We start from the raw sequence: 14,856 nt of genomic DNA, 5'->3' as shown, positions 1-14,856 counted from the left end.
GATGCTGAAAAATGGTTGTGGCTGGCTGGTCATAGACTCCTAGTGGCTAGCGGGAACTTCTCAGACCAAAATATTATTGAATCTTGAATCTCTTATTATTATATGAATATCGGATGAATCTTCTCTGTGTTGAAAGTCTAAGCAAGACGGACAGGCAACAAGTTGCTTCAAAACTCTCGGCGCAACCATTTTTTTTATCAGAATGATCCACAGCTAGATCAAATTAATAACGATGCATAATACAATCAAATAATAAAATATATCTGATTATTCAATAAATAAATTCATTTCCGTAGTTGAATAAATCTAGCATTAGTAGGAAAATTCTTGGCAGAAAAAGTTGGCTCGACCGATTAATACACATTAATACTATGATGTGAACTAGTAGTATCAATATTGTAGTCAAGATATGGACACCAGTTGAGATTAAGGCGAGAGGGAATTCATATGATCTAAAAAAGTCGGGGATAATTTCAGAAACCTTCCTTGAAATTTTTTACAGTCTCACTCCCCTTCTTTGAAGTTTCTAAAATATTAAAGACCTTTCTTAGAAGTAAGGAGTTAGTATTAAATTCTACCCAATTCAAAAAGATAAACAATAAAAAAGCAGGATTTGGAGAGAGAAAATAACCTGATATCACAAATGCCCTCAAACCTTGCAGTAGTGAGATAATTTCATTCGAACAATACCTAGGCAATTAAGTAATAATGAAATTTTAGGGGAGGTTTCAGAAACAAAAAATCAGCTAAGTATAATCTGTTATACACAAACAACAACTATATCAGCATAAGCTGCCAAAGAATAACAATTTTTCAGTACAAAATTTTTAAAGACTAACTTGAAAATATGGTTTAAAGAGCTATTAAATCCTATACAATAATGGCGAGAATATTCACATATGGGTTAAAAATCTCTTCTTCTCTTGCTCTAATTGAAGGGACTTCTTGCTCTTGCAGTTTTCTATGCCATACATCAGTCATAGTAGGGTGCCTGAATTTAGTGCCCTATTTCTCATGGCATTTTAGATATTATTTGCACTTTTATATTATCGTTAATTCAATTAACCATATTTATAACTAATTTAAATAAATTTGTCCAAATAATTTGAAATATATGATAAGTTGTGTGAGTATTTAAGTCATTTTGTCTATGATGATGTAAAGAGTGGGACTCAATATTCTATTAGGAGAGGTTCCTAATATTTTGAAAACTTCAGGGGAAGGGAGTGAGACTGTCTGAAACCTTAAGGGAGGTTTTAGAAATTATCCCTAAAAAGTCATTTCGCATTTTGTGACGTGAAGGTGCTGTCACATTCTTTTTGTCAAAAAAAGATGCTGTCTGTCACATCACATGTAAAGGTAATTTCTTTTGTTTTCTCCTCCAAGATTGCGGCCAAAATCTTGACATGCTGGCACAGAGGCTGTGGTATGAGTTTTGACAAGTTTCTTTTGCCTTTCGTTTCTTTTCAAGCTCTAGTAAGTAGACAATGTGCTACAATGACGTTCTCAAATTTAAGTGGAAATTAAACTAAGTGTGAGTTTCTTATTTATATTCTATTCACATCTTCAAGAGCAAAATACCAAAAATGAAGGCATAAAAAAAGTTGCATTTATTTGATAAATTAAATTTGATTTAAATGCATAAATCATTATCTATTAAATATCCGTTAAAAAAATCTTTTTTATTTAACATCCTACACTTTATAGCTGAAATTAGCTATATGACACAAATATAAATAGGCAGTAGGCTGTATTTGACTATTTATCGATCACTTATCAAAGGTTTTTCAACATATTTTAATCTCAAATTCGTGGGATTCTAATCGAAATTATGAGAAAACGACAATTTTTTTGAAATAAAAATTGAACCACTAGCGCGAGCCTTGGCAAGCACTTGTAACTTGGATTGCAAGTGTGAACAATCATTGGCTCGCCAGTCGCCACTAAATAAAGCTAATTTGGGAGCAGAAGTTGAAAAGGCCTCTTTTTGTTTCTAAATTGACGACGTAATATGGTGGAGACGCTCATGATGCGATTCCCAAAGTTGGAAGGGGGTGATTACGTGCAGTAGATGAACGCTGACTCTGTTTTGGGGGTGGCTCCTATCATTACGGCTCTTCAATTCTCCCAAGTCCCAACCCCCAAAAAAAAAAAAAAATTTGTTCGTCTAAGAAAAGATCAAAACACTAGTGTTAACTACTAAGTTGAGTGATTGCCCGGTACTAATCTTCAGTCAATAGGAGTGTTTGGATAGCAAATTATCCCAAATAATATTTCGTTTGTATCGTAAACACATTTCTTAATTCACCTTTTTATATTTTCAATCACCTTTTTATCTCACATACATCACTTCACAAAAAGTGTTACAGTAATTATTTCAAATAATACTCTATCCTACAGCAGTTGTTATGCATTCCTGTTCAAAAGCTTAATGGTAATGTAACAGTTTTGGAGCTTCACTGTTATGTCTTTGTTAATTTTTTGACCTGTTATATATGTTAGTTAGTTAAATTTTATATCTATGTCATGTATTATGTACTTTTTAACCGTTAGTTTGGATTTATTTTAATAAAATTATGCTTTTTTATAAAGAAAAAGTTAATGGTAATAGTACAATACAAAATCTACTATGTATGCGTGTCCAAATAATGGGCATGCACAAATGGTTGGGGTTGCAACCATATATGAAATTGAAGATTTGGAACTTGAAAGTGTATTTGTTGCACACAATTGCTACTATTAGTGCAAATCTCCTCCGTGTTCAAACTCAAATTCACACAATGGGCCATGCATCTAGATCTAGTAGGGTATATGATAATGATGTAGAAAAAATTAATCGATGAAATAACCCCTTATTTTTAATTCAATACCATCTATTTATTACACTAAGAAAATCGAATACAATGAGTGCACTATATTTATATATATATATCTTTTTTTTTGGGAGGTGAACGAGATTACAGCTATGTTTTTTTTTTTTGGGTTTAATCCTATAACATTAAAATTACATATGTGGGCTATTTCTTTACAAAATTGTGCTCAATTTCATCTGTGGCAGCTATGTTTTTTTTTTTTTTTTGGTTTAATCCTATAACATTAAAAATTACCCTACAAATAGTATACAACAGCTCATGTCGTATTTAGATCGATTTTTTCTTTTTCTTCCTTTTTAAGTCAACATGTGATTTCAGATTTTCCATTGAATTTAATGAACCGAGTGTGAAATGCACTTCATTTTTTCTCCAAAATTTAATTCTATTTTCCAAGTCAACGACAATGTCGGTCGTTCTACGGTGGCTTACATTTACTCAATCCACAGAATTAAGGTCCCTATTTTGTTCATTTTGGTATAACGATATGTAATCTTCTTTTGGATCATTGGACGTAAGCGTATGGGAAAATCTGTATGGGCGTTCACACTGGGATAGATAACAGTATAGCCATAAATCAAGGATGTTGATGCTAGCTTTTAAGTTACTTGCATTTTTGTTTTTTGCATTGCAGAAATTTATTGTTGGAATAGGAACTTATGTGCAATTTTTTTTTATATAGAAATAAGTTGCCTTTATTAGTTTTCTCATGGGATGGCACACAAAGTTCCAAAAACAATTTTTTTTTATTTATGTTTACTTTGCCAAACAAAATAGAATCCACGTACCCAAAGAAATGATGAGCAATATGCATAACCATATTAGGAGGGAATTTTTGGAATTGCTTTTTTGTTGCCTTGCAAAACCATTTCATATTGCTATCAAGAAAGAAAATTGGAAAAAAGAATAGAATATTCTATGGCTTTCTTTTTAGCGGGAAAGGATATTTCGCCTTGGTACAAGACAAATAATACCATGTATAATAACAAAGTTTATCTCTTTGCCAAGCAGCTTTAGTTTAATGATTAAGGTTGAGGTCCCACGAATTAGAGTTTATAGGTTCTAATTTCTCTGCTCCATCCCTAGTTTCTTAAATTTTATCCCTCTCTTGTTAGATAAATATTTTTTTTAAAAAAATCAAAATTTATATTCTTTTCATATTAGAGATAGTCTAGATACACTGAGAAAGTAGAAACAACAGAGCTTCACTTCACAGGTATGTTTCCTACCCTTTTTTTTCGCTTTAAGGGTCTGTTTGATTGGACTGAAAATATTTTCCGGAAGATATTTTCTAGAATTTCCAATGTTTGGTTGCACAAGTGCATGGGAAAATCTTTTCTGCCGGAAAATATTTTACACCAACGGGTGAAAAACAATTTCCCTTCTTGTCCTACTGAAGTTATTTCCTCACGTTCCGTCACTTCATTTAAAGAAAGGATAATGGCGTGTCCACTACGCTTCAAAGGTCATAGTTAAGAACTCAAATCTGTCACACAGTCTTTACCTATATGATTCCTTGGTGATCGCATTGGTATTTTTCCATGGCAACCTCTCTCTAAACACCCAAATTCTTGCTTTGTCAATCAAGGGCGACTTTTACATCTTACAAGCAAATTCTGATTTTGATTACCTATCTGATCATGATTTTGATATTGGAGTATAGATCTTTGAGAAAAGATACTTCTTTATTGATGAACTAACCTGATGAATCTTAATTTCTACAATACCATTTGCCAGCTATTGGTATTTTTGAAAAACTTCTTGTTGTTTCATAAGACTTCCCCATTGATGATGATTTTCTTTTGCCGCGGGGATGCGTTAGGGATGGTGTTGGGACTGGCAAGGAGGAAGTGGTGGTACTGGGGGGAGTTTTTTGCAGTTGTGGTGACAAGGGGGAAAAGAACGTGGATGGTAGGCATGACGAAGCAAAATGTATGTTAGGATGCAAGGTGCTGCTGTGGGTTGGATTCGAGATCTAATGGGCTTAAATTTCCAGGAGGCCGGACTAGTCAACCAAACACCGGAAACGAATAGGAAAGCATTTATTTTCTTTGAAAAAATTTTCTTTGGAAAATATCTTACACCCAATCAAACAGAGATCCTAAATCAAGATTTTTTTTGTACAGGTTTTTAGTTTCAAATTAAGCACTTTTCCCGAATGATTTCATTTCTTTGTTTCAATTCGAGCAAAAATGTTGTGCCTTACACAGGAAAGATCAGATGAATTTCAGGTCCACGAAGCAAGTTTTTTTACACTGCCAAATATGGGCCTAAAGATCAATGCTCCTAGAAGACCAGATAGACCCTTTGCAGCCCAATCTAAATTATTAGCCTGCTGGTAATCGGCCGCCGATCAGTACAGAGACTGCAGAGACAGGAGCACCAGTTGCCCACCTCTGACAAGTTGAGTTCTGTCTTGCTCGCATTTACCTGAATTGGAGCATCCCCTAAGATACGATGTGGTCACTGGTCGGTCGGCAGTTTAATAGGGCCAATTTCACCAAGAAAAGGATGCAACTTAATAATAATAATCAAAGTATTCATATTCTCTGAATCATCAATGAATTGGAAATTGTTTGATCTTAGTGTTTGACAAATCCTACATAAAATCTTATCTCAAACAATCAGGATATGGAACACGGAACATCAACACCCTTCCAACATCGATGATTGATGGCAAGTGTAAACTACATTTTCGGCCATAAAAAACCAAGAGTTGCACTTGCAGCATCACTTTTTGGCCTGTGGTTGGCTCAGAAACTCCGAGACCTGATTGCCAGAGTAAGTCGAACATGGAAAACAATTGGATAGTTGGCTTACTCACAAATGTTGCTTTTCTTCGACTACGGGGGCCATTACCGGCTAGGTCATTGATTACGAAAAGGAAACCCAACCAAGTTCTCACCGTTATCGCCCAACTATAACATTAAAGAAGGCCAATTAACCAACGAACCATTTAATGATCTTAAATCCCATTTGAGAGACGCCGTTTTTATTTCCTAATTAAAATATTCTTATTTAATGTACTTTGTTATCGATGAGTATAACCTATTTTATTCATTAATTGCGTGAATTCATATCTTGAATGGTGCAACTTTTCATGGTATTTCAGCTATTGTAATCAATGTAAGAGTATTTCAGCAAAATACTGTCTATGCTACATTTATTCTTCCAATTAAATTAACTAATTTTTCTTGAATTGTGTGAACTATCAAAATGGGACGAAAGAAGCACTCAAACACTTTAAAGAGTACCGCTAATGGATTGAACCTAGCTCCCTTATATACGTGTTACCGACTTTGGGTGGCAAATGTAATTAATCCTGCCTTTCATAGCACTTTCAATCCTCAAAATCACAGTATTTTTATCTATCATGCCCCACATTACCTTGCAATCAAGCTCATTAAGGCCGTCGTTAGCATAAATAACCAACAACATTTATTGTTTGCATTTTTTTGTGGTTGCACATTTTCATTGACCTGTCACATTAAATTGATGTGGAAGTGTCAATAATGGAAACAAAATTCCACAGGCTAGGAATATGATTTAATTTCAGTGCTACCTTTCCAAATAATAAATGGGATGGGCACTTTTAATTAGACTCTCCCCCTTTTATATTGTGTCAACAAACGCTAAAGAGCCAGACTGTTAGAAGAGGAAAGGACGGATGGGGACAGACTGCACTTAGTTGACTTAGCTTGGTCCTTCGTTCTATTTTAACCAGTTTGTTTCTTTTGGTTGTCATTTTTTGAAGAAATGTATAATCAAGTACCACTTTTCTGGCCCCGTGTGAATGGTCCGGTAACCTCCTCCCACAGGGATCGAGAGGTCCCGAGTTCGAGTCTCAACTCTGCTGGATTCCTCCGCGCACTTAACGTGCTAGGGTCGGGTTGGGGCGCCGGCCCGGGCTCGGGTTGCAGGGGATTAGTCGGGCCCCGTAATAATTGACCCGAACACCCCTGTGTCGAAAAAAAAGTACCACTTTCCTGGTTGTTTTTGGACTGGGACACCCCAATGTAAAATCAAGCAGCTATACAGCTCCTGATCGCATGGCAATTTGTGATCGATTTTTCTCCTTCAACTTTACTCCCAAATCTGAAAAATGTAAAGCGAGAACTAGGAAAGGAGAACCAACAAATTTAATTATGAGCTTTCTTGAAATTCTATAGCGGTGAGAATATTTATTTCTTTTGCCTACTTTTTCATGCTATTCTGACTTCAGTTCACTGCCACCAGTAAATTAATATGCTTTCCAGAAGTTCATGTTGAAATATCTATAGTTTCGATACTAAGTAGCAAATAGAGTTCCATCAAAACTGAACCCAATCATCAATACAACTTTTAGGTATAGCACATGTAAATGTTGGAGATCATAGACGGTCGTTTCCAAAGAAGAACAACTAGAGAAATATACATGATCAATGACAATAACCGGCATTTGGTATCCTGAAACAATCTCCTTATGTGTCTAAACTCACGAAACAATTTCAGAAATCAATGATCTGTTGACTGCACTAGATTGTTGTTCATCTCGACCACAATCAATTTGATATCTTTTCACAAAGTATAAAAACCAATTGCAATTTCTAAGTAAAACCTCACAAAGAATTTCATCATTTGACAATTTCCTCAATGTTACATCCGACTTATTACTGCTGCAGCTTGTGGCAACATCCCAATTTTCTTGGCAACATCTCTGAGGCTGAACTTCTGAATCTTTCCTGTAGCAGTCTTAGGAAGCTCATCCATGAAAACCACATTCTTAGGCACCATATAATGAGGTAACCTTGCTCTACAAAACTCAATAATATCCTTTTCTCTGGGCTTTTTCCTTACATTCTCCTTCAAACTCACAAAAGCACATGGCGTTTCACCCCAATAATCATCAGGCTTAGCCACGACAGCAGCCTCATTCACCACAGGATTGGTATACAACACAGACTCAACTTCAACACTGCTCACATTCTCCCCACCGCTGATGATAATATCCTTTGATCTGTCCTTAATTTCTAAGTACCCATCTGGATGCATCACCCCAACATCTCCTGTATAAAGCCAACCATTTTCCCTCAAGCATCTTGAGGTCCCCTCAGGGTTTTTGAGATACCCCAGCATTAAACATCCACCTCTAAGTACAATTTCACCCATGCTCGACCCATCTTTCTTCACACTAACGCCTGTCTCCGGCTCCACCACGTCCACCTCAGTCATCCCCAGAGTCCTCACTCCTTGCCTTGCTTTCAACTTAGCCCTCTCGGTAGCCGGCAATGCATTCCACATCGGCTTCCATGCACAAGAAACAACTACTCCGGCCACCTCAGTCAATCCATATCCATGACTAACAACAAATCCTAAAGACTCCGTCCGAAGAACCACGGTGGCAGGTGGAGGTGCACCGCCAGTGAGGAAATGCACGGGGTTTTTGAGCGACTTTGCATGGGAAGAATTTGCTATCATGTTCAGCACCACGGGTGCACCACACATGTGTGTGACATCGTGCAATCCTACGCATGCGTATATTATTCCAGCGTCGACTCTTCGAAGGCAAATATTTGTGCCGCCCACGGCGGCCATCCCCCAAGTGTAGCTCCACCCGTTGGAGTGGAACATAGGAAGAGTCCATAAATAAATGGGTTGTTTTGGGACTGACCAATTTACTAGAGAATCGAAAGTGATGATGAAGAGGGATCTATGCGAATGCACCACACCTTTGGGCGATGAGGTCGTGCCAGAGGTGTAATTCAGCGTCATTGGATCCCACTCATTATTAGGTCTGACCCACTCAAACTCGTCAATATTTGATTTCTTCACCAAACCCTCATAACTAGCATCAAGAAAACCATGAATTCTTGACAATGAGGGTTCCACTTCCATATCAGCATCATCATCCTCAATGAGGACGAGCACTGGGGCCGTCAAATGTTGTGGGAACATGGAAACTGCATCCAAGACTATTGATCTAAGATAGTAGTCCACGAACACGAGCTTTGATTCGCAGTGTTGGAGGAGAACAGAAATGGTTCTCGCGTCCAACCGGGTGTTGATGTTGTTGAGGACAGCACCCGCCATTGGGACAGCGAATTGGAGCTCGTACATAGCTGGGATATTCGGGGCGATCACGGAAACTACATCGCCCCTTTTGATGCCGAGGGATAAAATGGAGGAAGCGATTTTGAGGCAGCGAGTATAGGTTTCTGACCAGGTGTAGGTGGTGGTGGTGTTGTGAACTATGGAAGTACAGTCTCCATAAACAATGGCAGCTCTTTCCAAAAATGTTAATGGGGTTAATGGAGATGAATTTGCAAGACGGGGTTTGAATTTATCCATGAATAAATGAATGAATGAAAGGAAGATAATCGAAAATTTTCTCTCCAATCTTTCTGCCAATGCCTCTCTCCTTGTCATAACGAATGTGTCAGGCGAAATTATATACAGAAGAAAAAAGCAATTAAAGAAAGAAAAAAAAAAAGAAATGATTTTGAAGTTACTTAGTTAGAACAGGTGGCCATTAAAAGCTCCAGCTACATTGGCCGAATTTGCATTCCGCGTCCAGCAAATCATGAAGTCGGTGTTTTGCTGCATGTAGCGGTTGCTTTTATATGTTCTAACTATGTTGGCATTTAAATGTTTTAACTTTGTTTTAGAAATATATTTTTTCTCTATATATTCCTACCTAGTTACTCTTTCAAAAGCTTCAACTGAAGAATTTGCTCTTTTTCTTTAGAAAATATTGGAGACTCCAACACGATCCATACTACAAAGGAAGTTCATGACGTTGCCAAGAAATTTAACCCATGATGTGAGATCAATTACAAGCTACAGGAGTGAAAATATGGACCTTGTGAACATTAAAAATTCCAAATGTGATTCTTACTGTTGGTGCAGGCCTTGCTGTGTAGCGGATAGCATCCACTCTCTCGCAGTTTTCTTAATACAGGTCTTGTAGCTTTCATAAGTCTCTCCAATAATGGCGGCAATATTATAGCATAGCAAAATCCATCTTCCCAACCAGCTAAACCTACCAATTAATGATAAAATGAATGGCGGAGTGAAAAAATTCGTCACTAAAATGTTAAGATTAAACTAAATACTACTGGTTAAATCTATGTTAGGGCTTTCGCATTCAGGGCTTTTCAAGTTGAACTTTGGTTTAATTCTATCTAGTTATGTAATTCTTACAATATTTGGTGAAAACATAAAATTATCAGCTCTGACAACTAAGTTGGTGTAAAAATAATCATGATTATACCAAAGTTGTACTAGTTTAGATAAAAGTTCAACGAATTTCATTAATCGTAGAGCATAGTTAATTAGGCCTCATGAAAATCAACCTAATAAAGTCATCAGGACAATGTGTTACTGGATCAACCTAATAAATCACGGGTCAAAACGGATGGAGGTTAAATATTATTTGAGTTATTACAAATATTATGATTGTTGAAGTGGAGGTTAAATTTGCGGGTTTTCTGAATTTTACTAGTTAAATAAATTTGCAAATCGTGGACCAGTGAACGCGTTTCTTCTTCGTCCGGTTCAAATGCTAATCCATTCCGATTAGCTAACCGGCTACCCTGATTGAACTGGCAAGGGTTTGTTTGGATTGCGGTTTATTTGTCAAAATATATTTGCTTACATCATCATTACAATTTCCAACACACCTTTTTATTTTTCTAATTACCTTTTTATCTCACATACATCACATCACAAAAAGTGCTACAGTAAAAATATTTCTAATAATTCACAATCCAAACAAACGTATTGCTTCAAATTGAGGAATCGTTTTTCCCTATATTTTGTATAGTCTTTTTTTTTTCACTATATTTTGTACTATAGCATTCGACATTTGAATTCAAATTTGGACGCGCCCCTCTAAAAACTTGTACTAACAGAAACTCTCAGACTTGGTCAAGACTTCGGTTCAATTTCCAGGTTTCTACCTCAGAATCTACACATTTTTATAAGCTTATTGTTTCGGGACAGTACATTGGATTGGCAAATGTTTTATGAGTAATTCGCAATCCATAAATCTCAAAGGCAGGCTTTTGCTGACCAACCAATACATGTGCATTTAATTTTCAATGAGCTGCATTAGATGAATGTTCCAAATAGCAGCCTTGGAGCAGGCATTTATGGAGGACACTTCATAGGAGGGTTAAGCCGTGAAACGGTCAAAATCTTCTTATTTTTACTGGTTCCTTTTCTTTTCCCCCTCCACTTCTCATTCAAGAAAAACAAAAAGGTGGTATTGTCAAGTACTAATTTCCATAGTTTTTCATGAAATTCATGGCATGAAAGATACTACTCTTTCTTTGCCCGTTCCAAAAGATATATAATACTCCTAAAACCATTAGATTGGGAAGTGCGTCTTTTGAAACTTCAATAGGTTATGAAAGGCAAATTTTATTTTTTTTTAATTAATCTTACATACACTGCTGACAGTAAATACATTATTAATGTTAGATATATATAGCTGTAAGACTCCTATAGCAATTAAATTATGCAATTAGAATTTAAAATTTAAATTATGCAATAATTTATACACTATCAATGTTTATAAGATTAATTCTTTGTTTTTCCTTTCTCACCAATAACCCTGCACAGTATAAACAAGTGTATCGGATTGGATTACACGTATCCATGTGTGTGTGGTTACAATTTGAGAAGCGAATGGAGTGACAAATATACTGCAGTTAATAGCTCAAGCGGCCATTGGTGAAGTGCCATTAATCTTACACGGCTATACCAATATGTACTAAAGTACACATTTTTGTTTCTTTGATTGTTCATCAGATTTCAATTCCTTAAGAGTTAAATTCGACTTGCTCGGTCACATGATTCCTCTCTCCATGATGACCAAATTGTCAACCAAGAAACCATGCAGATGTAGAAAAGGGAGGTGGTAGAAAGCAATAAATAAGTGGGTTAATCACATTTTATCCCCTTAAAGAATACCTTATTTCTCAGTTTACCCCCTAACCTTTAATTTTGCTCACTTAACCCCCTTTAGGACAAAATTGCCCTTGGATTATTTTGACTTTTCATTTACCTTGTTTTCCTTTTTTTTATTTCTTTTTCTTTTTCTTCTTTATTTAATTCTTCCTCTTTCCCACAAAAACCTTCACCTTAATGATTGAAATTAAAAAAGAGGAATTGTAGAGATCTATCGTCTCCTTAAATGATTAAAAAAAATATTCAAATCACTTTCCTAAAATATAATTTTTTTAGCCTTTCAATTCTTTTAATTTTGGGTTTTCCTCTTTCCTTTCTAGTTTCTCATTTTATTCCCAAGAAAATATCTTAAGATGAATTTGTGACCTGATTAATAATCATCAATTGAAATTGGTGACGCTGATAATGATCAATAAAGGTTAGGGGGTAAACTGAGAAATGGGGTATTCTTTAAGGGGATAAAATGTGATTAACCCTAAATAAGTACGTACTTTAGCTTCAGGCCAAATTCTATGAATTTAAGAATGTTTACCTCTTAGTTTTCACACGGGATCCTCAGTGCCACTTTTTCAGTGACAATTCAGTGCCACTTCTATATTTATGCCAAGTGTCCTATTTATTTAATTTGTCATATGTTGTTTATTTAAACTAGTATAAATGCCCGTGCTACGCACAGTACATTATATTTTTGAAAAAAATTACAATCTATGGAGGAATTTTAAAAAAGTAAAATATTATAATCACGGACACATGAAAGTATATTTAAAAAAATGAAACTTTGTAACAATAGTTCAATATATGATAAAACATCTCCATTATCTATAAACTATCACTTTGATGAATGTTGGATCCTGAAAAAAAAAAAGAAGTCTATATCGTAAATTGAGCAACATAAGGGTCCAATTAAATATAATTGACACTGGATTTGGCATCGAATAGTGGCACAGAGGATCCCAACTGCTTATTTTTATAGTCACTCACTCACTCTTATGGAACTCGCTTGATAAATTCATATTTGGAACTTTTAAGAGTGCAGTTCACATATCTGCGGTGATCCAGAATAAGCAACCCTTGTGATTAGAGACTGGAAACTAAAGTGATTCATAACCATCGTACACTTTCATGTGAAAGTTCATAAATAGGTTTTGTGAAGAAGTTGATGAGAGTGGAAAAGGTGGATTCTAGTGAAAAGTTCTGTTTAGCGTATACATGGCTAGACAAAGTGATTTTGAGGTGGGGGGCGGTGACCCGTGATGCATTGAATTTCAGCAACTATGGAGAATGAAACAATGGCCAAATATACCCAATGCCAGGGTCGGTACTACCATAGCATAAGCTTAGCAACAATGAAGTTGACCCATCAGGAAAGAAAAAAAAAAACAAAGGGAAATATCAACTCTCACTATAGGGAAACATGAAAGATGATGCGTTATAGATAAATAATACTCCTATGTGCATTTTATGTGACATTCTCAAATGGTGAATTAAAAATTAATGAAAAAGGAGTAGTTGGCCATCAAAAAAGAGTTTTAAAACTCTACTTGGGTGTAGGTCAAAAAATCGAATCCTTTGGGTTTGCATTCTAAAAATCCAAGAAGTTTTGCCAATAGGTGCATAGGCTTTCGTCTAGATTGGATTAGAATCTATCGTGTTCAAAAAAAAAAAAAAAAAAACTTAAAACTGAAAAGGCATTACCTAAAGCAGAAATTGCACTTGTTTCATGCCTAAAATTTTGAAAAGGTTGTACAAATGGGGCTTATGCAAGTACATGAATAATAAGGACCCATCACCGTCTTATTAATAGGCCAACTTACAAATGGGCAGTGTATTCATTGGCCCAAAAGATTGGTTCAAGAAAAAGCCTACATTAGTTTTAGCACCTGGCCTAGTCAAAATCTTGTAACCTTCTTCTACACAACACTAATGTTTTAATACACATTATTATTCATTAAATTGAAAGCATTAAACATGTCAAGAAGATGAATCAGTCAGTATTCACATTGACATGTCAAAAAGGGAAAAAAATTAATACTGCTTTCTTTAGTATAATTTAAAAGAAAAAGAAAACTGAATTAGAATAGAAATTTTTTTTGATGTTGTCAGGAATAAGATGAAGGCTATTTACAAAAGAAAGAAAAATTGAATCTGTTTTGTATACTCATCCGGCTGTGAATGAGGAGGTGGCAAGACCGGATAAGTTTTGGGGGGAGACGCCGAGTGGAGATTGATCAGAAACCATCGGAGAAGGATGTGAGAGAGTAGTTTTGCAAGTCAAGAATGCCGCTTTTCATGGTGCCTAGGACACTGAAGAGCTTCCTAAGACATCCACCGGCAAGATTCACAAGTTTTTGCTTAGGCAGACTGGAGAACAGTGACTTGTATAATACCTACAACCTGTATGGTATTGTTATGCAGAAAGTGTTCTTCCAAACCATGGATCCGATGAAAACTTCTCGTCCATTTTGGTTCAAGTTAAGGCTGTGAATCGAGTTGATTTTGACTTAATTTGATGTTATCAGGTTTGAATCTGATCAAACAAATTGTATGTTTGGAGCCTAATAGAGCAAGAATGCAAATACATTTTTGTGAATCGAATAAGCCATCAATCTAGAAGAAAGTTTCCGTCCATGTTAGCTCAGTCCAAATTATATTGAACAGAAACTGAAAGTACTGAAACTCAAAGTTTGCAGCCACTCATCCAAAGATCAGTGGGAAGAACGTTTGGAGAATGACCACAATAAAATGTTAGCAAATAAATATGGATGAAAAAGGTGCTGAGTCGAAAGGCACATGTTGCCATTGCGCCAAAAAAGGCTTTGAGATATAAAAACTCGGTCACTATGTCGAAAAAAAGTGACTTCAAATTATTACGACCTCCTTGAGGTTTCTCTTAATATCACTTAAGTTTTAGAAATATTACTTATCACCTGTAATAATTGTAAAAATATTATATTAATTCTCACTTGACATATAATTCACAACATATCAAATAAATAGAGTTCAAAAATTTTAAAAAACAAAAAACAAAAGTTGCTTT

At 35.7% G+C, this 14,856-nt stretch overlaps 1 protein-coding gene across 1 annotated transcript; it reads right to left on the bottom strand.

The window, feature by feature from the left end:
- Positions 1–7,187: 7,187 nt before the first annotated feature.
- LOC113777833 (probable acyl-activating enzyme 6) lies at positions 7,188–9,249 on the bottom strand. Its single transcript, XM_027323045.1, has one exon. It carries the CDS (start codon positions 9,195–9,197, stop codon positions 7,506–7,508), a length of 1,692 nt encoding a protein of 563 aa, XP_027178846.1. The 5' UTR covers positions 9,198–9,249; the 3' UTR covers positions 7,188–7,505.
- Positions 9,250–14,856: the final 5,607 nt, after the last annotated feature.

Source organism: Coffea eugenioides, chromosome 7, assembly GCF_003713205.1.
Source record: "Coffea eugenioides isolate CCC68of chromosome 7, Ceug_1.0, whole genome shotgun sequence".
Taxonomy (NCBI): domain Eukaryota; kingdom Viridiplantae; phylum Streptophyta; class Magnoliopsida; order Gentianales; family Rubiaceae; genus Coffea; species Coffea eugenioides.
Note: the sequence above shows the minus strand (reverse complement) of the source record. Positions and strands in the feature narration are given on the sequence as shown.